The sequence below is a fragment of the Enhydra lutris genome, unplaced genomic scaffold, assembly GCF_002288905.1.
Source record: "Enhydra lutris kenyoni isolate GAN:26980312 unplaced genomic scaffold, ASM228890v2 scaffoldscaffold21, whole genome shotgun sequence".
NCBI lineage: Eukaryota > Metazoa > Chordata > Mammalia > Carnivora > Mustelidae > Enhydra > Enhydra lutris.
This window is the reverse complement of record NW_019154105.1, coordinates 28705761-28728240: the sequence shown is the minus strand read 5'-3', so window position 1 is coordinate 28728240 and position 22480 is coordinate 28705761. Positions and strand designations below refer to the sequence as shown.

The window sequence follows — 22480 nt, the reverse complement described above, 5'->3', positions numbered from 1 at the left end:
AAATAAATTTTTAAAAAATCTAAAAAAGAGAAAAAGAAATTTTCCATGTCCTTAGCTTTCTCACTACCCCCAATAACATGGATAATGATAGCTGTTACTGGTAGAGCTTCTCTTCCTTACTTTGTCTTTGGCCACTCTCTCTCACATGCCCTACATTACAGCCCAACAGACGGGTGCTGAAGAGAACCGAGAGGGGATATGCGGGAGAAGAGCACGGCAGCAGATGGAACAGAATAGCTGGAACCTAGAAAGCCAAAAGGAAAGTACTAAGAGAGAAGTGAGAGGCATAAGAGAGCCAGATAACGTAGGGCCAGATGTCTATGTTGCACAACTCCAAGAAGCCCTTAGGTACATTGAATTCTGTGTGATTGGTGCTCCCCTGGAGTTGTGCACTGCAACAGTACTGATGAATGGTCCTGAAGGTTGTAAAGATACCGGCTCTTATATTGACTGAGATGGGAAACTTTTAAAAAAAAAACGTGGAGAGTAGAGATGTGAACATTTAAAGAACCAATAGGATTTGAGTAGCAAAAAAGAACATTTTGCTTCTGTGTGGAAAACAGCATAAAGGCACATAGGAAGGCAGCAAAGAGGCAAATAAGAAGCTGGAGGATAATCCAGGAACGAGTTGAGGTGGTTATGGAGGGGGGAGCCCTGATTGGATTATGCATATATTTTGACAACAGAGCTAATGGAATTTGCTGACAGATCAGATATGGTATAGGAGAGAAAGAGAAGAGCCAAGGATGACCTAAAATTTTTGGCTGGAACAATGATAAGAATGAAGTTGTTGTTTACTAAGAGAGGGAAAGCTGGGAGAGGAGCGATGTGGGGGTAATACCTGATCAGTTTAGTACATGTTATGTTTGACATGTCTTTCAGACACTCAAGTGGAAGTAAATAGAAGGCAGTGTGTGTAAGTGTGTGTGTGTGTGTGTGTGTGAGAGAGAGAGAGAAACAAATATGCATTCAGTTTCAGAGTTCAGAGAAGAATCAAGCTCGAGACCCACATTGGTAGTTGTCAGTGCATAGAAGTCTTTAAAGCCACAAGCCTGAATAGCCAGAATCAGATCACTGAAACAGGCAAGATTCAAAGACTAAGCCCTGAGGCACTCCAGTGTTTAGAAGTGAGAGAAATGAGAAGAAAACACCAAAGGCGGCTGAAAATAAGTGGCTTCTTCCTGGAAGCCAAGGGAGGAGAGCTTACCAGGGAGGAGGGAATAATTAATGGTCCCAAATGCTGCAGGAAGTCAAGTCAGAGGGGGAACTAAGAACTTCCCATGGGATTTAGCAACCTGGATGAAAATCCCTGGAGACCTGGAAAAAAGTAGCTTTGCTTGAGAGGTGGAAGCAAGAACACTCGGACATGGGCTAAAGTATGGGGAAGTAGAATACAATTTGATGTGAAATATAGATTTAAGAGTCATCAGTACTTACACAGCCACAGGTAAGAGATTTCCTAGGGGAAATGTACAGAATGTTGAGGAAAGAGGGTTGAGTCTAGGATCTTAGAGCCCATAGAGGAAAAGGAAAGACACTGGCCGACGTGATGGGAAGCAGACCAAACAGAGCAGTCTTCTAGAAATCCAAGGCAAAGAGAGTGCTACATATGAAGAAGTCAACAGGGACAAAAGCCTTCTGTTGCAAGGCACAGACAAGTTTTTTTTTTTTTTTTAAAGATTTTATTTATTTATTTGATAGATCATAAGTAGGCAGAGAGGCAGGCAGACAGAGAGAGGGAAGCAGGCTCCCTGCTGAGCAGAGAGCCTGACATGGGGCTTGATCCCAGGACCCTGAGATCACGACCTGAGCCGAAGACAGAGGCTTTAACCCACTGAGCCACCCAGGCGCCCCCACAGACAAGTTTTGTACTTCCTCCTCCACTCTACCATGTCTCTACTCTCCGAGGACATAGTACTTATGGATTATAGTAGATACTATCAGTTTCAAAGGCTAAAGGAAGTAAGTGCATACCCTAGCTACCTCACCCCTCTAGTGAGTTAATTCTGAACCATACATTATACACCATTTCCAGATTTTTCCCTAAAGATGAAGCTCCAGTTGCCCACTATGGTAGCTGGTTAATAATGCACCTCTGTTGGCCATCTTTCCTTCCCTGAATCACCCTTCCCCTTCACCACTGTCCCATGCCTCTTCCAAATATACCATTTGTGACCAAACCCTTGTCTCAGGCTCTGCCTCTGTGCTTAGATGTCCATCCTTCCACCAGCCTATGAGCTCTTTAAAAGTACATTTGCCATCTTTCCTTTTCCAGTTCCTGGTAAACTGTCTGGTACATAGAATATGCTTTGAAATGTCTGTTGAATCGAAGCATTCGCATTTATATAGGCTTGTTATGGTTTCCAAAATACTTTCAAATACATTATCTTATTTAGCCCATAAAACAGTTCTACCACCCACATATTATTATTCCTATTAAAAACATGAGGAAAGAGGGACTAAAAGGGTTTAAGAAACTTGCTCAAGGCCATGCAATTAGGAAGTAGAATGCTCAGGGCTTGAAAACAAGTCTTTAGATCTAAGTTTGGTGCCCTTAAAAGAAGCATCCACACATGGAAAAAAGAAAATGATTCCCTGGTTTCAATTTTTAAATAATTTAAAATTATAAATGTAGGAAATTTTGAAGTTCTAAGAAAACCCCTTTTTACTTGACTATTCATTGTAATGAAAAGTGCATGGCTAGCTTTTAGTAATGTCATGATGCTATCTATAATCATCTGTCTGTGGCAAAACATTCAGTACCTCAAAGAAACAGTACTACATTATTTTTCCCAAATGAATCCACAACCCCAAGAGCAGAAATTCAGAGTACGTGTTTTACCGAGATCCCCAAAATACCATTTTGCTGCTACTGTGCTGCAATGGTTGCTCTCAGCAACCAGTGGTGTAAAGGCAAATAAAATACTAGGAAAAGGAAAAGAACGAGGAAAAAATAAATAGCTGAAGGTCTTTCATGGCAGGGGAGTTCTCTTTAGACCAAATACCATTTAAAAATGACTTTTCATATATGATCACAGAGAAGGTGAAGTAAAGGATTATGAGAACGCTCAGAATGATTGATGGGCCCTGAGTTCTCACAACTCAACTATGGAAACACACACAAATGTTTATTTTAAAACCTCTGAAGACCAGTTCCCACAGTGTCATCACTTTAGCACATTATTTACTTTACAGGATGTAGGATCAATATAAGATAGAAAGGATAAGAGAACTGTGCATCTTTGTATATGATAACAAAATCTCTTCAGAGTTTTGACTGATCTGAAGAAGGCTAACCAAAGAATGAAATTCACAGAGCTGTGCATTGGGGAAAGTAGCTGTTACAAGTCATGCGCTTTGGTTCCATTCAGTCTGAAAAGACATTTCGAAAGTTCTTGTGAGTAGGGGGCTGTAAGAAAAGGTAATGCTCAAGGATTAATAATTGAATACCAGGATGGTCCCACAATGGTGGACTGTTGGGTAGATGATAGGGCCTTAGGGGACAGATTTTAAAATAATCCTGAAACTATCTCCCTTACCCTTAGTTTCCTAATTAATTAAATGAAGATGATAATACCTCAGAGATTTACTCTGGAAGCAAGTGAGCTAACAGCTGTGAAAGCACTTTGGGAAGGAGAATGGGATCCATAACATAAAGAGGGGAATTACTATTTTCTTGGACAAATGATTCACAAGTGGGAAAAAAAAAGCCTAAAATGGGAGTCAACTTTTAATGACAGTTCATTTCATGGACTAAATAGGAGCTGATGCCCAACACAAGTTCACAGTGCTGAATGCCTACAGAACACCATCTCTCTTTGCCAGGTCGGACCCTTCCCTTTTTCCAAATTTCAGAATTCCTTTACGCGGTTGACTCCACTTTACTCCATTGACATTTAACCTGGATTCCTTTGTAGTTTCTGTGGGAAAGCATGTTTAAATGTAGTCACTAATATTCTTTTCATATCTGTTCTCACATAAGGGTGGACCAGGTGAGGTTGAACACTCCTTAAATGTTTGAAACATGGCAATTATTATTAATATTTCTATTATAAAATACTTTGCAAAACATAAAGCCTTAGACTAGGGTTTCCCAAAAGCAGCACTATTGGTATTTTGAGACACATAGCTCTTCTGTTGTGAGGAGTTTTTCTGTGCATTATAGGATGTTACACAGCATATCTGGTCTCTACCCACTAGATTAGCATCTATTAAATCCTTCTGTGGGTAGAGATTAACAACCAAAATGTCTACAGAAGTTGCCAGATGTTCCCAGGTAGGGGCTACAAAATGATTCCTGGTTGAGAACTACTGCACTACATGAGTATAAATTAATATTGTGATTATCATGATTACTTTTATTTTCTCAGATTGCCTGGGATGATGCTCAGAACAGAGTAGGTATTCAATTGATATGTACCAAATAAATGAAAAAATGAGAAAAGGACTTCATCAGGTATATTTATAAGTGGTCTTATAGCATAAATCCTTACATGATTAAGACTGTATTATATAATAAATATTTCTCTAGTTGGTATATATATTCTTAGTATGAACACATTTTTAGTAACTGTGTGTGTATGCTAGAAATGATATTCTTATGCTTACACAAAGATCAGATTTGGCAGTAACTCTTTCCCTAGCACACGAACTATGAATGTATCTATGATTGTTAGCACCCCGTTTATCCATCAAGTGTGAGACAAAACAATTCGTTTCAATTCTAGGAAAATATTGCATAGAACGCTTTTTATCAGAGTTATTTTCAGAGAATTAATTATACATTGAGAAAATATTACAACCAAAAGTTTTAAGAACACTATGACAAGTAGAAGATCTCAGATCCTCTTAGGAAATTTCTGTCTCTTTAAACATGCTTTTAGATACAAATATTCCATCAAACTTCCAAGGTGTTTTTCAAGATCAGAAAATTTGTAACATTGTCCAATATTTGGAGAACCTATATTAAGTGGCATTTCAGTTTGAGCCATTAAATAATACTGATAATCTTATTTTGATTTTTAGGAACTGAAACTTTTTGGTCATCATTGTTAAAGAATACTGATGATATTCTGATTTTTAAATTTTCTCTATGGATTCTTAAATCCTATACCAAAAGGCCACATTTTCCAAATGACCTCTAATAAAGACAACAAATAAAATGTTTTTATCACAACAGGGGCAAAGTTAGCTGAAAAAGAAAAGATGTCAGGAACTTCTCTTTCAGATACTCTCACTTATCCTTCTAATGATTTATTGCTGTATACTGTCTTTCAGATGGAATCCTGATTTAGCAGCAGACCTCTACTAAACACTGTGTTAAAAATAAAATAAAACAAACTTCCACTCCTGGCTTAAATGTAATAACTTGCAGCAGATCGATGCCCTCATCAAGTAAAACTAGAAAAGCCAGATAAAACAGAAGAAACATCTGTATAAAGGCATCTGAGTTCTCAAGACAATTAGGATGGGAATGGCCAAGATCCTGGGGAGAAGATAACTGTAGAACAGAGAGTATATATTCTGCGGATGCTTTTTCCCTTGTGGAACTTGCCAGTTCTTGGCATGGTGCTAAAAACAGGGAATCTGGATATGGGGTCACTGCAAAGAGGTGGAGAAATCAGCAGAACTTTTGGCAATCCCACAGGCATACTGAGACAAAAGTTAGAGTTTGGGTGTTGCCAAAGGAGTGGGTTTTAAGGAGCCAAGTATGTTGTCAGAAAGGAGACACAGACAAGTAGTCCTATCACTTGGAAGGATCCTCTCTTGAGGCATTTTCCATAAAGAGCAAGAGATTAAAGAGCTATGCAAAACATCAATGCAAAATAAAATGGAAATTCCAACAATCGTATTGTTCTGAAAAGAAAAAAATAGAATTTGGGACTGCCCAAGGAGGAAGAGAATGCAACAAACACCTCAGTTTCTCATTTGGGACCACTGGAGAAGTGCACCCTCAGAAGCCCTGACAAACAAGAGATAGACAAGGCCTTGACAAAACAACAAAATTAGCTCAGTCTCTGTTAGATCAAGGTGATCTGTTCCGACTATGTGTCTATTCCTCAAGAAAGGCTTTGGTGTCCCAAATGTCAGCCAACACCTTTAGCTCCTTCAGCTTTTGCTCCAACTGCAAAGAGCTGTCTCACCTAAAGGCACATCATTTCCAGGAAGGACCACACCAGTGAGTAATTGAGATGGGGATGTAAAGAACCAGCTATTTTGGCCCAACGTGGAATACCTTTCCCAGACAAAATACTCCAGAGATCTGCATGGATTTAGAAGGGACTTAAATGGACCTAGAGCAAATTTTAATTTCTCTGTCTGCTCAATCCTGTTTTCTCTCCATCCTTTACACAAGTCTGATGCCTAATTAACACCCTGTACAATAAACTCCATCTCAGTGACTACTTCTGAAAAACTCAATTTGTGATATTCCAGGAGTGATCACCAAGAGAGCGTGTTGTAAGATTGAGTTGTTAATCTGGATTATTCCCTACTGTGAAAGTGCCATCATTCATGGAAATTACAGTAGACATGCCCTGACACAATGGGGCAGTCAAATTGTTAGGTACAATATTGTATACTGTATGATAATGTACTGATGGGAAGAAATGCACCAAATGGGGTTTGAGAAGTGCAAATAATAGTAGTCATGAGAAGAGGGAGGAGAAGGAGAAGGAGAAGGCAGACAAGGAGGAGGAGAAGAAGAAGAAGAGGAGGAGGAAGAAGGAGAAGAAGAAAAGAAGAAACTCTTAGGACAATGGATTGGATGCCTTACTACTAGGCATTAGTAATGATCTAGAAAACAGTAACTCAAAGCTACAGGTAATTGTAACTTGTGCATGAAGGCCAAAAAGCCTCTCTGGTAGCTCAGAAAGAGGCTCTTACATAGTGTAGCAGGAAAGTCTAGGAAACTGAGGACCAGGCTCAAGAATTAACAGTCAGAATCTTCAAACTCTATTGAAGGATAAACAGCTAATCAAAGCAGGTTTTTTATGCCAATGTAAAGCCTTAGTTAGGGGGAGGGAAGGAAGGAAGGAAAGAAAGGGAGAGAGAAAAAGGAAGGAAGGGAGAAAGGGAGGAAGAAAGAAAGAGAGAGAGAGAGAGAGAGAGAGAGAGAGAAAGAATGCTGACACTTAGGATAAATACATCTGGAAATATCCCTCTGAATCTTTCACCTCTAGCTGACACTGAGGTTTTACATCACCAGAAATTGAAGGCTAAGGCAAAGCTGCAAACTGCCAGAGTGTTTTAGTCCTACCCATTGAAACAAAGGCACTGAACCCATTGAAAAGGGTGGGAGACGTATTGGTTCAAGGCATTTAAGGAAATATCTGCTCAGTCACTAACTGGCCACGGAGCTGCTATCCGAGCAAAACTTTCAGTGGTCAGACATGACAACAGAAACTTTACAATATAGACTTTGTTCAGGGAAATCACAAAACAAATAGCGACAATAAATGCAACACAAAATAGTAATAACAACAAATCCTGAGAAGAGGGAATATTGGATTTGCAGAGTTGTACATTATATTATTTAAAATATCCAATTTTCAACAACAAGAACAACAACAACAACAAAAATATGACAAACAAAGAGACAGGAAAGTATAACCTATATATAAGGGAAAAAAGAGTCAATGGACACTGTCCCTGATGACACTCAGACACGGACTTACTAGACAAAGAATTTACATCAGCTATTTTAAATATATTCAAAGAATTTTTAAAAATCCTTTTTGAAAGAACTAAAGTATAGTAACAATGTGCCAACAAATAGAGAATATCAATAAAGAGATACAAATTAGTTTTTTCTTAAAAAAAAAAAAAGAACCAAATAGAAATTCAGCAGTTGAAAAGTAAAACAAATGAAATGAAAACTTCACCAAGGATGCTTAACAGCATATTTAAGCAAGTAGAATAAAGAATCAGCAAATTTGAAGATAAATAAATTGATATTATTCTATCTTTTCAGTCTAAGGAACACAAACAAAAAAATCAAGAAAAATAACAGTTCCTTAAAAAAAATTTTTTTTAGAGATTTTGTTTATTTATTTTTTGAGGGAGGTGGAGGAGAAAAGGGAGAGGGACAAACAACTCCTTGCTAAGCACAGAGCCTGACATGAGGCTCTATTCCACAACCCTAAGTGCGATCATGACCTGAGCCAAAATCAAGAGTCAGACACTCAACAAACTGACCCACCCAGGTGCCCCCAAAATAACAGATCCTTAAAGATTTAGAAGAAACATGAGGTGTACTAATATATACACTGCGGGAGTTCCACAAAGAGAGGAGAGAGAGAGAGAAAGAAAATAAGATGAAATCAGAGAGGGAGAAAAACCATAAGAGACTCTTAACTATCTGAGTGTTGCTGGAGGGGAGATGGGTGGAAGGATGGGGTAACTGGGTCATGGGCATTAAGGAGGGCACTTGATGCAAAGAGCACAGGGTGTTATGTGCAATTATGAATCACTAAACTCTACCTCTGAAACTAATAATACACTGTATGTTAATTAATTGATCTTAAATAAAATAAGATATAACAATTAAAAAAGAAATATTGTAGAGTTCATCAAAAAAAGAGAGAGAGGAGAGAGAATGGGGCAGAAAGAGTACTTGAATATATAATAGCTGAGAAATCTCAAATTCGATGAATAATGTTGATTCACACATCTAAGAAGAAAAATAAACTCAAATTGAATAAAATCAAAAGGACCCATACATAATACATATATACATAGGTATGTCATTATCAAACTATCAAAAACCAAAGCTAGAAAGAATCTTAAGAACACCAAGAACACCACTCATCAGGCAAAACAGATTATCTAGGAGATTAACAGCTGATATTTCATTAGAAAGCATGTGTCCAAAGAAAGTGAGATTACATATTTAGAATGCTGAAAATAAAGGACTGTCAACCAAGAATTCTATATGCAGCAAAACAATCCTTCCAAAATGAAGACTATAATAGGACTTTTCTAAATTAAAAAAAAAAGTTGAAAGAATTTGCCACTATCAGAACTTCCCCATGAGAAATACTAAAAGAAGTCTTTCAGAATGAAATGAAAAGACAAGAGACAGTAACTCAAAGCCACATGAAGAAATAAATATTACAAGTAGAGGTAATTCTTACGTAAATGTAAGACACCATGAATATACTTTTGTTTGTTAATCCTTTCTTATTCTATCGTATTTAATAGACAACTTCATAAATCAGTAATTTTAAAACTATGTTTATGGGTTTATAATATATAAAGATATAATTTGTATGACAATAATGGCACAAAAAAGGAGCTAAGGAACAAAGCTATACAGAAGCAAACTTTGTAAACAATTGAAATTAAGTTAGTATTAATCTGAACTAGATTGTTATAACTTGATGCCAACTGTAAGTCCCAGAGCAACTAATGAAAACTAAAAAAAAAAAAAAAAAAAGAAGCAATAAGAAAAATAAATAAATAAATTTAAAAAAAATTTTTTAAAGGAGCAACAAGAAATTAAAGTGGTATGTTTTTTAAAATATAATAGAAAAGGAGGTAATGGAGGATAGAGGAATTTTTTAAAAGACATAGAGAAAACTAATAGCAAAGTAAAAGATGTAGGTCCTCTCTTATCAGTAATTACATTAAATGTAAATGAATTAAACAGTACAATCAAAAGACAAGGATTTGTCTAGTGCAGAAAAAAATGCTATTCAACTATATGTTCAACTCATAGAGATACAAATAGGTCTAAAGTTTAAAAATTGAAAATTTGAGATGTGTATATGTTTACATACATTCTGCTATTGTTGGGTAGAGTATTCTAATAGCTGTCTAAATCAAGTCGGTTTGTATTGTTTTTCAATTCTTCCTCCTTATAGATGATCTACCTAATTGTTCCATCCCTAATTTTTCCCTTAATTCTATCATTTTTGCTTAATATATTTCTGGGCTCTGATGTTAGGTTATGGGATTCTTGATGGATTGACTCTATAATCATTTTAAAATGTACTTCTTTGCTTCTAGTAATCATCTTACTGCAAAGCTATAATAACCAATACAGCAGGTACTCACATAAGAATAGCCATATAAATCAATGGAAGAAAATTGAGAGTTCAGATGTAAACTCATATATCTATGACCGATTGATTTTTGACAAGGTACCTAGTCTATTCAACGGGGAAATAATAGTCTCTTCCACAGTTGGTGTTCAGATAACTGGATGAGGTTGGACCCCTACCTCATACCATATAAGAAAAGTAATTCAAAATGATTGATGACCTACATATGAGAGCTAAAATCTTAAAACTCTTAGGAGAAAACAGGAGTAAATATTAGTGACCTTGGATTAGAATATGATTTTTTTAGACATGATACTAAAAGCAAAAGTGACAGAAGAAAAGATAGATAAACTGAACTTTCTCAAAGTTAAAAAAAACTTCTGTGCTTCAAAGGACAAAATCAAGAAAAGTCATTTGAAAATCACTTGAAAAGATACCCACAGAACATAAGAAAATATTTGCAAATAATATATCTGATAATGGACTTGTATCCAGCACAGATGAAGAACTCTTACAATTCAGCAATTAAAAAACTAATCACCTAATTTTAATACAGGCTACATATTTAAATAGCTCCTTCTAAAAAAGACATACAGATGACTAACAAGCTCATGAAATGTTGAATTATCTACATACTTAGTCATTATTAAATTGCAAAACAAAATCACAATGAGGTACTACTTCATACCCACTAGGATGGTTAAAATGAGAAAGGATAACAAGTGTTGGTGAGGATGTGGAAAAACTGGAACGCTTCTATATTGATGGTGAGAGTGGAATTCCCTCAAATGTTCAACAGAGTTATTACTGGTCACAACTCTACTCCAAGGTATATACCCAAGGGAATTGGCATATGCGAACCCAAGTTCACATAAAACCTTCACATGAATATTAATTGTGGCATCATTCATAATAAACAAAAAAGTAGAAACACCCAAATGTTCCTCAGCTAATGTATGGATTTTTTAAAAAAGTATATTCACACAAAGGAACAATAATTGGCAATAAAAATGTATGAAGTACTGATACACACTACAACATGGATAAATCTTGAAAACATTATGCTAAATGAAGGAAGCAAATCACAAAAAGTTCCCATTTTATGATGCCATTTATATGAAATGTCCAAAATAAGCACATCCATAGACTCTGAATGTAGATTAGTGATTTCCAGTGGCTGGGGGAGGAGAAAATGTCATTACTGCTAATGGGTATGGAGTTTCTTTTTAGGGTGACAAAAATGTTTTGGAATTAGATGGCTGAGATGGTTACACAACTCTGTAAGTATACAAAAACCAGTTAATTATATATTTTTAAAAGAGTAATATTATGGTATGTGATTATATTTTTATATTTTTAACATAATATGGGGAAAATCATATCATCTCGAGATGTAGAAAATGCATTTGATAAAATTCAAAATCCATTCATGATTAAAAAAAAAACACCTTAGCAAACCAGAAATTGAAAGGACTTCCTTAATCTGACACAGAGTATCAGTAAAAGTCTTTCTGCAAACATTATAATTAAAAGTGAAATATTGAAACCTTTCTCTATGACAAAGAAGAAACAGGAAGCATAAAGATTGGGAAGGAGAAAATAAACAGTCATTTGCAGATGACAGAATGTGCACTTAGAAAATCCAAATGAATCTACAAAGAGGTATAAAAATCAGTATGTGATTCATTTGTATACAAACAGAAATTTTTTTTAGAGATTCCATTTACAAATGACATAAAAATATCAGATACACATAAATAAATCTAAGAGAAGATGAACAAAATCTTTCTGGTTGAAATTATCAAACATTACTGAGAGAAAATAAAGAATAACTCATTAAACTACTTAAGTAAAGATTACCACAGTATATCATTTTGATGGGTTGGAAGATTCAATGTTATAAAACAATTCTGCCTAATTTGAACTATGGATTTAATGCAATCCCAATTCAAACCAAAAAGCACTTGAGGAAACTGCACAGTGATTTGAAAATTTACATAAAATGTGAAGGGCCAAGAATAGGCAAACAATCTTTCAGAAGTAAAAAGCTGAGGGACTAACACTGTTGAATATAAAGACTTACAAAACTACAGGAATCCAGACAGAGCAGAATTAGCTTAATTCTATGCCAAATAGAGGGTCTAGAAACACATGTATATATAATCAATCACTTGACCAAAAATAAAGGTGACATTATAGTACAGAGGGAAAAGATAATACTCTAAATAAATAAAGGGCAGTGGGTCAATTAAATATAGGCACAGAAAAAAGTTAATCCATAGCTCTCACCATACACAAAAATTAATTCCAGAATATGGTATTGTAAATATAAATGCTAAAACAATAAGGTCCAAGAAGAAAAGAGGAAAAAAAAAAAAACTTCTACATTTTGGTGTAGGCAAGGATGTTTTAAACAAGACACCAAAAAGGAATCACAAAATAAAAGACTGATAATATAGACCCATTAAAATTAAGACCTTCTGTTCCATAATTTGACACTAGTAAGAAAGGCAAGCCACAGAGTGGGAGATCTTCACAATACATAAACCCAAGAGTTGACATATCTAGGATACATAAAGAACCATAAATCAAGAACAAAAAGGCAAACTACCCAACCAAAGAATGGATAAAACACTCAGACAGATGCTTCATGAAAAGGGCTGTTCATATCACCAAATTTTTTTGAAAAATTAATCAAACTCATCATGGAAATGCAACTTAAAACCACAAAGACAACAATACTATCACCAGAATTGGTAAAATGAAAAAGACTGACAATAACAAATGTTGGGGGAGGATTTGGAGCAACTGCAGCTTTCACACCCAGTTGACTGGAGGATAAATTGGTACAACCACTTTAAAAAACTTTTCGCTGAATAAATATATGGACCATGTTCAATCAAAGACATGCACAAGAATAGTCAAAACATCACTATTCATAATAGCTAGAAATAGCTCAATTGAACAATTGAATAGAATAACAATTGAACAGAATAATATATTAGGATATATAATATATTAGGATACTATGCAACAGTGAGAATGAATGAACCACAAGAGGAGAATGTAAGGAATCTCTCAAACATAATGTTGAGCAAGTGAAGCTAGATACAAAAGGAGTCCATCCTTCCCAATTTCACTGACACAAAGTTCAGAAGTGGGTAAGATGACAGATATCACCTTAGATGGCTTCTCTTAGAAGAGAGGTTTCTTTGGGGGGGTAAGATGACTGGAAGGGGGCTTGAGAGATTTAGGGGGTTGCTGGACGTTTGGTGATTTGCTTCTTTAAACTTAACATTTTCAAGGTTCATCCATATCATAGCATGTACAAGTACTTCATACGTTTTTACTGCCAATTAATATTCAACTGTAAGAATATACTGTTTTTTTAAATCTATACATTAGATGAAGAATATGAGGGTTGTTTCCACTTTTGGTTGCCATTATTAACGCCACTACAGACATTCATGTAGAAGTTTTGTGTGATCTATCTCTTTATCTGGGTGCTGGTTACAGGGGTCTGGTCACTTTCATAAAATACACTGAGGTATGTATTATATGTATACATTCTTGTATGAATGGTGTATTTCAACAAAAATTTCTTAAATGAAATGAAATGAAACACAGACACATACATTGCTTGCCTTTTTCCTGTTGTGGAGAGAAGCAAATTCTGCTGACGTTGCTGCTTTCGGTTTGGTTTCTAAACTGGGAGCAGGTGAGGAAACCGGGCCAGGAGGCGTTCACCATCCCTAGGACTGATTCACAGCCCTCTTTTGCAGCCTCACAGAAAGACCTACAGGGCAGGAGTCCACGGCTAGAAGTAAAAAAAAAAAAGTGAAAATTAATGTTTTTACTGACTACCTTTTGAAATAACAATGAAATTAAAGTTAGCCACCAGTGCCGTGATATTATCTTAATTTATATTTTCTAGAGTCAACAACTTAAATTTCTACATTAAGTCCTAAAACAAGGATTGGAGCCACCCTATTACCATGATTCTAGAGGGAATAAGCTAGCTCCGTAATGTATCAGCTTACTATCTCTTGTAAAAATATTTATCTCAAGTGATTTTTTTTTTTTTAGATTTCCTGTGCTCAAGCAAACCTGTCAACCAAAAAAAAAAAAAAAAAAAAAAGCTCTAGTTAATAGCAAATGCAGTAAATTAACATAGAAAGGAAGGCCTCCAAATTGGAAAAGCAGAAGTAGGTCACAAAATAGGTTAATTTCATTTCTTTGTCTTCCCTTTGAGAAATTAAAAAGTGTCTCTGAGACGTAGACAGAAAGCTGCTCCTGGAATTCCACTGCTTCCCCAGAAAAAATGGACAAGGGCCAACTCAGTTGTTTATTATAGTAATAAACTATTGATCTTCATTTTTAAACAGTTATTAATCTTCCCAGATTTCTCCTTATCTTCTGCAAAATAGAAAAAAGCAAACAACTGCTATTAATGGTAAGAGTAATGATGCCCCCAGAGCTTGGCTTTATTCCTCTGCCTCGCAACCCAACACTTGTGGACAAGAATGTTACAATTCTAGTTGTAAATGTAGAAATGTTAAAAGGCAGGGACTTGTTCCCTTGCAGACCTGGCTGCCATCTCCCACATTGTAGCCACAGAATGCTCCTCTCGCCCTGGCTGGTGATCTGGCAAAGCCATTTCAAATCATTTTAAGGAAACTGGGAAAGAAGATATACCTGTCAGTCAAGGCAAAGCACACACTTCACTTGGTAGAGTCATGACGATGTTGCACGATCATACAATATGGGATCTATCACAAATCTTAAGCAATACCTGGTTCAAATCCTCCATTTGAGACAAGCCCAGGAAGATTCTGGGATGGACTCGAGATCATACATCTTCTTAATGGCAAAGCAGGAAGAGAATCCTGGTGTTCGAACTTTTGGTTTATGTTCTACCTACCCTTCTGTATTATCTATTTTCACATAAGGATCGAATAATCCAGCTTTAAAAAATCTCTTGATTAAGCAAGCACATTAAAATTCCCCATTCATACTTCTCTGGATAGCAGGAACATTAATGGGATACACCAGCCACCGAATTAAAACAGAACTGATAGAGTCTGTAGAAGAATTTTGGAAGAGGGATCTTGTTCTATATACAAATATGGAAAAGGGGTACTTGATAATTACATTCAGATGCAAAATGTTTTTGACCCTCCTCTCAGGAACTTGTCTCAAAACTCAGTATCTTGTAGAATCCTGATCTCCACATAATTACCTACCTACTAAATTTGTTAATGAAGATGTGGAAAGAGAGGTTTTGCATTTGAAAGATTCGGTTTGGGCTATAAAATTATGAACTTGTCCAGACAAGTTTCTTGGTATAAAGAAGACAGCTGACTGCCATTGAGAAATACATAGATAGTTACAGGACTAAGGAAGTGTCACTTAAATAACATTTTTAAATCTTATTCCAGAGAGGCACCTGGGTAGCTCAGTCAGTTAAGAGATACACTCTTGGTTTTGGCTCAGGTCATGATCTCAGGATGGTTGAACCCCACCATGGTCTCAGCTCTGGATGTGGAGCCTGCTTAGGATTCTCTCTCCCTCTCTGTCCCCACCCCCAATAACACGATCTCTATTCATTCTCTCCCTCTCCCAAGAAACAAAAATCTTATCCTAGGGAAGTTAGAGACTATATTTTCTCAAATAGAACTGAAGGACATGGTTGAGGAATCAGATCATAGAATTTTTAGGCAATTGCTTTACAACACTTTGCTAGGCTCTGATCTAAGTGCATTAACTCACTCATTTCTCATTAAAGCCCTAAGTGATGAGTACATTACTATCATCCCAAATATACAAATAAAAAAATTAAAGCACAGGAAAAATAAGAGGCTTGTCCAAGATCACTGAGGTGAGTGTCAGAGCCAGGATTCAAACCCAGTCAGACTGATCCCAGGATCCACTCAGTTAAACACTTTATTCATGTGAACCCATTCTTCAGGAATGTGTGTTCCAAAAGCACAATTCAAGGTTTGTTCAAAACTTGACATTTGGGGCACCTGGGTGGCTCAGTCATTAAGCGTCTGCCTTTGGCTCAGGTCATGATTCCAGGGTCTTGGGATCGAGCCCCATATTGGACTCTGCTCAGCGGGAAGTCTGCTTCTCCCTCTCTCATTCCCCCTGCTTGTGTTCCCTTTCTCGCTGTGTCTCTCACTGTCAAATTAATTAATTAATTAATTTAAAAAAAAAAAACAAAAAGCTTGATACTTAATATCAGAGATTTTGCAGGTTTGGTTCTAGACCACCACAATAGAATACTGTGACTATCATAATAAAACAAATCAAATTAATTTCTTGGTTTCCCATCACATATAACAGTTAGGTCAACACTATGCTACAGACAAATAAGTACGAAACAGCATCATGTCTTAAAAAACAATGTACCGTGTACGCACCTTAATTAAAAAATACTTTACTGCTAAAAAATGCTAATCATCATCTGAGCTCTCATTGAGTTATAATCTTTCTGCTGGTGCAGGGTCTTGCCTATATGTGGGTGGCTGCTGACTGATCAAGGTGGGGGCTGCTGAAGGTTGGGGTGATTATGGCAATTGCTTAAAATAAGACAACAGTGAAGTCTCCCGCATCCTTTGATTCTTCCTTTCATGAGCAATTTCTCTGTAACTGGGATGCTGTTTGATACCATCTTCCCCACAGTACAACTTTCAAAATTGGTGTCCATCCTCTCAAACCCTGCTGTGGCCTTATAAACTAAGTTTATGTAACATTCTAAATCTTTTGCTGTCATTTCAATAATTTTCCCACATCCTCACAGGAGCAGATCCCATCTCAAGAAACCACTTTCTTTGTTGATCCTTGAGAAGCAGTTCCTCATCTGTTCAAGTTGAATCATGAGATTGTAGCAATTCAGTCGTGTCTTCAATCTCCACTTCTCATTCTAGTTTTCCTGTGATTTCTACCACACCTGCTGTTACTTCCTCCACTGAAGTCTGGAACCCCTCAAAGTCTTCTGTGAGGTTTGGAATCCACTTCTTTCAAAATTCTGATAATGTTAATATTTTGATCTCATCCCATGAATCACAAATGTTCTTAAAGGCATTTCAATGGTTAATCCTGTCCAGAAGGTTTTCAATTTGTTTTTCCCAGATCCATCAAAGGAATCACCACCTATGACAACTATCACCTTAGGAAACGTATTTCTTAAACAGCAAGACTTGAAAGTTGAGATGACTCCTTGATCCATGGGCTAAAGAATGGGTGTTGTGTCAGCAGGCACAAAAACCACGTTAATCTCATTGTCCATCTCCATCTCTTAGGTGATCAGCTGCATTGTCAATGAGCAGCAATATTTGAAAGGAATCTTTTTTTTCTGAGCAGTAGATCTGGCTTAAAATATTCAGTAAATCATGGTCGTAAACAGATGTGCTATTACCAAGGCTTTGTTGTTCCATTTATAGAGTACAAGCAGAATAGATTTGGCGTAATTCTTAAGGGCCCTAGAGATTCTGGAAAGGCATATGAACTGTGGCTTCAACTCAAAGTCACCAGCTGCATTAGCCCTTAACAGGAGGGTCAACCTGTCCTTTGAAGCTCTGAAGCCAGGCATTGACTTCTCTCCAACTTTTGAAAGCCCCTGATGGCATCTTCTTCCAAGAGGAGGCTGTTTTATCCACACTGAAAACCTGTTGTTCAGTGTGGCCACCTTGATTAATTATTTAGCTGGATCTTCTGGAGGCACTCGCTGCAGCTTCTCCATCAGCACTGGCTGCTTTGCCCATACGTTTATGTTCTAGAGAAGGCTTCTTTTCTTAAACCCCATGAGCCAACCTCTGATAGCTTCAAACTTTTCTTCGGCAGCTTTTTCACTTCCCTGTCTTCACAGAATTGAAGAGAATTAGGGTCCTGCTTTAAGCTTTAGGAGTAGGCTTTGGGTTAAGGCAATGTTGTGGCTGGTTTGATCTTCTGTCCAGACCACTCAAACTGTCTCCCTATCAACAAGGCTGTTCTGCTCTCTTATCATGCATGTGTTCACTGGAGTAGCACTTTTAATTTCCTTAGAACTTTTTCTTTGCATTCACAATCTGGGGTTTTGGTACAAGAGGCCTAGATTTGGCCTTTCTTGGCTTTTGACACACCTTCCTTACTAAGCTTAATCATTTCTAGTTTTTTTTTAAGATTTTATTTATTTATTTGAGAGACAGAGATCACAAGTAGGCAGAGAGAGGGGAGGAAGCAGGCTCCCTGCTGAGCAGAGAGCCCGATGCAGGGCTCAATCCCAGGACCCTGAGATCATGACCTGAGCCAAAGGCAGAGGCTTAACCCACTGAGCCACCCAGGCACCCCTCATTTCTAGTTTTTGATTTAAAGTGAGAAACATGCAACTCTTCCTTTCACTAGAATACTTAGAGGTCATTACAGGGTTATTAATTGTCCTAATTTTACATTGTTTTTATCTCAGGGAATTGAGGGGACTGAAGGGAGGGAGATTGACCAGAGAACGGCCAGGGGAATGCACAGCACTTATTAAGTTCACCCTCTTATGTGAGTGTGGCTCACGGGACTTCAAACCAATTATAATAGCACATCAAAGATCACTAATTGCAGATCATCAAAGCAAATATAATACTAATGATAAGATTTGAAATACTGCAAGAATTACCAAAATGTGACACAGAGATGTGAAGGGAGCAAAGGCTGTTGGCAACATGGCACCCATAGACTTGTTTGACGCAGGGTTGCCGCTGACCTCCAATTTATAAAAAATGCAACACGTGTGAAGCACAATAAGGCAAAGTGCAATTAAACAAGGCATGCTTGCATGCACTTTCTGAGTGGACCAACTGTATACACAAGGTTGGGTTCTCCCTTCATTCCACAAACTCCTAGTTAACCAGCAATGAATCAGTATTTGCCAAATGGCCTAAGGAATACCAAGAAGGATAAAGTCATTTCTCTCTCTCTCTCTTTTTCTTCTATGTGTGAGACAGCCCAGAGTAAAGCTACAAGCAATCTGGATTTGTTTTCAGCATTCTTCCTTTGCCTTCTAGTCCCTGACCTGGGTCCCAGTTTCTGACACCATCCCAGTCACCCCGACTCCAGCAGCCCCATCAGATGGCCATCTCTACCAGAGTGTTCCTAGCTCATAAACATTTTCTTCCCTTCCTATAATCAAAACTACATTCCCCAAGTGATCAGATCCCAATTAGGTTGCCAAAGAAAAAGAAAGATGAAAATAACAGAGTAATTCATAATAATAGATGGACACTTAACCCTCCCAAAGGTTTTTGCATCATTAGAAGATTATTTGCTGGAGCAAAGAAGTCTCTAATTGATGGAATGCCAAGTGCCATTACAGGGGAAACATTCATCTAACATAGTCAGCGAGGGTGGGGGGGTGCAGGGGAAGATCCTTGAGAAGCTGTCTACACACAGGGCCCAATTCTCCCAAGAGGTTTCTGGACCTTTCCTCACTTATGAACCCATATATTTTTGGGTTCATACATCTACATCTTTTCTCAGAATCTTCTGTAAGAGTAATAAAGTTTCACACAAGGGCCCAGTAAACAATTTTCATATTCTAAACCTGAATCTTATCTCAGAAACTAACTGTCATTGACTCTTACCACAGACATCTTCTGCAGGAAAACATAAGTCTACCATTCTAAAACTCCCATACTCCTCACTGTCTAATCTTGGGCCAAAATTTCACTCAAACCAAGACTCACACTTTCCTCATTTAAAAAGTGAGGGGTTTGAAAGAGCTGATTTTCCTTGGTTCTTTAACCAGTAACATTCCGTAAATCAAGATTCATTCTTTAACACAGTACTTCTCAGAGGAGCTGTGATAATCCTACCAGCTTTGCTAAATTTCAAAAGGTAACAGACATTTTTCTTGAGATTTGTTCTGGGAATATATAGAGACATTAAAATACCATTAGGCCTTCCATTCTAAAAATAGGACCTAAGAAAAATGTCTACTAGAGTGTTTCCAAATAGCTCTCATAAGAGGTATAACCAACCGAGACCCATAAGCTTCAAATTGCTGGACCAGGACATGTGAAATAGTGATAGAGTATTTATAACAAGCAGCCCTTTCAAACAGTGAGCAAAATGAGGAGCCATTTGTTCTTGCTTTGCATGAAATCCAACTGCCTATGAGGGGTTGAAGTATTTGGCTTTTCATCACATGGAAGAGTGCGGTGAGACAGACCACACTATTTTGAAACATGAGTGTCTATATCCAAGCAGCAAGCTGACTGACATCTGAAAACAGCTCTCCGCACAAGGGAAGAGTTGGATTTGGCTATCAGAATACTATTTTAGAACTGGCGATTATTTTAAATTGATGTGTGAAGTGCATTTGGTATTAGAAGTTCCTAACACATTTTAATGGAAGTTCAAGTAGAGTACTGTAACATCATCTCTGTATTTGTTGAAACAAATATGTATAAATAGATATATAAATAATTCTAGTATACAGTGATAGTGAAGCTTTTATGGTATTTTCACCAGAAAGGACATTTTTTGGACATACCAAAAAAAGTGGTAGATTTTACCTATGTGACTTTTTATTTTTTTTTAAATTTTTTTTAAAGATTTTATTTATTTATTTGACAGAGAGAGATCACAAATAGACAGAGAGGCAGGCAGAGAGAGAGAGAGAGAGAGAGAGAGGGAAGCAGGCTCCCTGCTGAGCAGAGAGCCCGATGCGGGACTCGAACCCAGGACCCCGAGATCATGACCTGAGCCGAAGGCAGCGGCTTAACCCACTAAGCCACCCAGGCGCCCCAACCTATGTGACTTTTTAAAAATTTTTATTTAAATTCAATTTAGTTAATATATACTGTATTATTAGTTTCAGGGGTATAATTTCGTGATTCATCAGTTGCATATAACACCCGGGGCTCATTCCATCAAGAGCCCTCTTTATTGCCCATCAACCAATTACCTCATCTCCCACCCACCACCCCTCTAGCAACCCACAGTTTTTTCCCTAGAGTTAAGAGTCTCTCATAGTTTGATTCCCTCTCTGATTTTTATTGTATTTTATTTTTCCTTCCCTCCTCCTACGTTCATCTGTTTTGGTTCTTAAATTCCACATATGAGTTAAAGAAATCATATAGTATTTTTCTTTCACTGACTGACTGATTTCACTTAGCCTAGTACCCTCTAGTTCAACATCATCCACATCATTGCAAATAGCAAGAGTTCGTTCTTTTTGGTGGCTGAGTAATATTCCATTGTATATGCCTATATAATTTTTAGTGAATTTATCTACTAAAATTGTTTGCTTTATTTACCAAAAAAATTACAGGTTTTTTGTCTTACTGTGCCCTTTGACCAACATCTTCCCATTTCTCCCCAAATTTATAAAAAGGTTCTGATAAAGACATAATGTTAAAATTACTGAACAAGTAATTCAAATATTCCCCAAGATCTCCATTCAGAATCTCACATTGCATTTAGTTATCACTTTTTATTTTTGGCACATAAACTAAACTTTAAATATACTAGAAGAGCTTAGGATTTAAAATTCTTTTACCATTAAAAAAAGTAAAAAAGAATCTCTGTGGCAGGCAGACTCTAAGATGGTCTCAATGACCGCCACCTCCTACTATTCAGGCTCTGTGTAAGCCTCTCCTTCCCCTTGAATATCAGTCAGCCTAGAGACTTGCTTGCAACCAATACAAGGTAATGGGATGTCACATCCATCATTAGGGTACATAAAATTATGACTTCTCTATTGCTAGCAGACTCTCCCTTATTGGATTTGATGAAGCAAGTTGCCATATTGAGGGACCCACATGACGGCAAGGGCTTAAGAGTAGCCTCTGGCCAACAGCCAGCGAGAAACAGACCCTTAATCCAACAACTCTCGAGGAACTAAAATTCTTCCAACATGATTCAGATAAGACCCCAGCCCTGGCTAATACCTTGATTGTACCTATATGACAGACCCTAAAGCAAAGAAACCACATAAGTCATTCCCAGATTGAAGATCCACAGAAACTATGGGATAATAGATGTGTATGGTGTCATTTATTTGTTTGTTTATTTATTTATTTAATCATGCTGTAGTATCTTTAATTAAGTATAAAGACTTCCAATCATGTCACCTAGAGACCCTTTATCTACTGCTCTGTTTGGCCACTAGTCTCTTGTCTCTCTCTTCAGCAATAGTGAGGCAGATACTCTTTCCACAGGGAAGAGAAATCCTTGGTTTGCTGCCTTTGTCGACAACAAAAATGTCGGAGAGCTGAGGGGCAAAGCTGTTGCTTTTGCATCTTCCACAAGAACTATGTCAAAAGAACCAGGGTGTCTCTCTCTGTTGGTGATCACACCAATTTTTCCCAGGTTAGCACCGCTGGTCTAACAGATTAATAGTGTCAAACTTGATGAAATTAGTAATCTTTCCAAATCAGTCTGAATGGTGTCATTCACCTTGATAA

At 37.2% G+C, this 22480-nt stretch overlaps 1 protein-coding gene across 1 annotated transcript in view; it reads right to left on the bottom strand.

The window, feature by feature from the left end:
* The window catches only part of LOC111149076 (corin, serine peptidase), a 247662-nt gene that overhangs the window by 136838 nt on the left and 88344 nt on the right, over positions 1-22480 (bottom strand). Inside the window, exon 5 of the mRNA XM_022505983.1 lies at positions 13679-13860. Coding sequence (XP_022361691.1) covers positions 13679-13860 — 182 coding nt within the window. The remainder of the gene's footprint in view (positions 1-13678; positions 13861-22480) is intronic.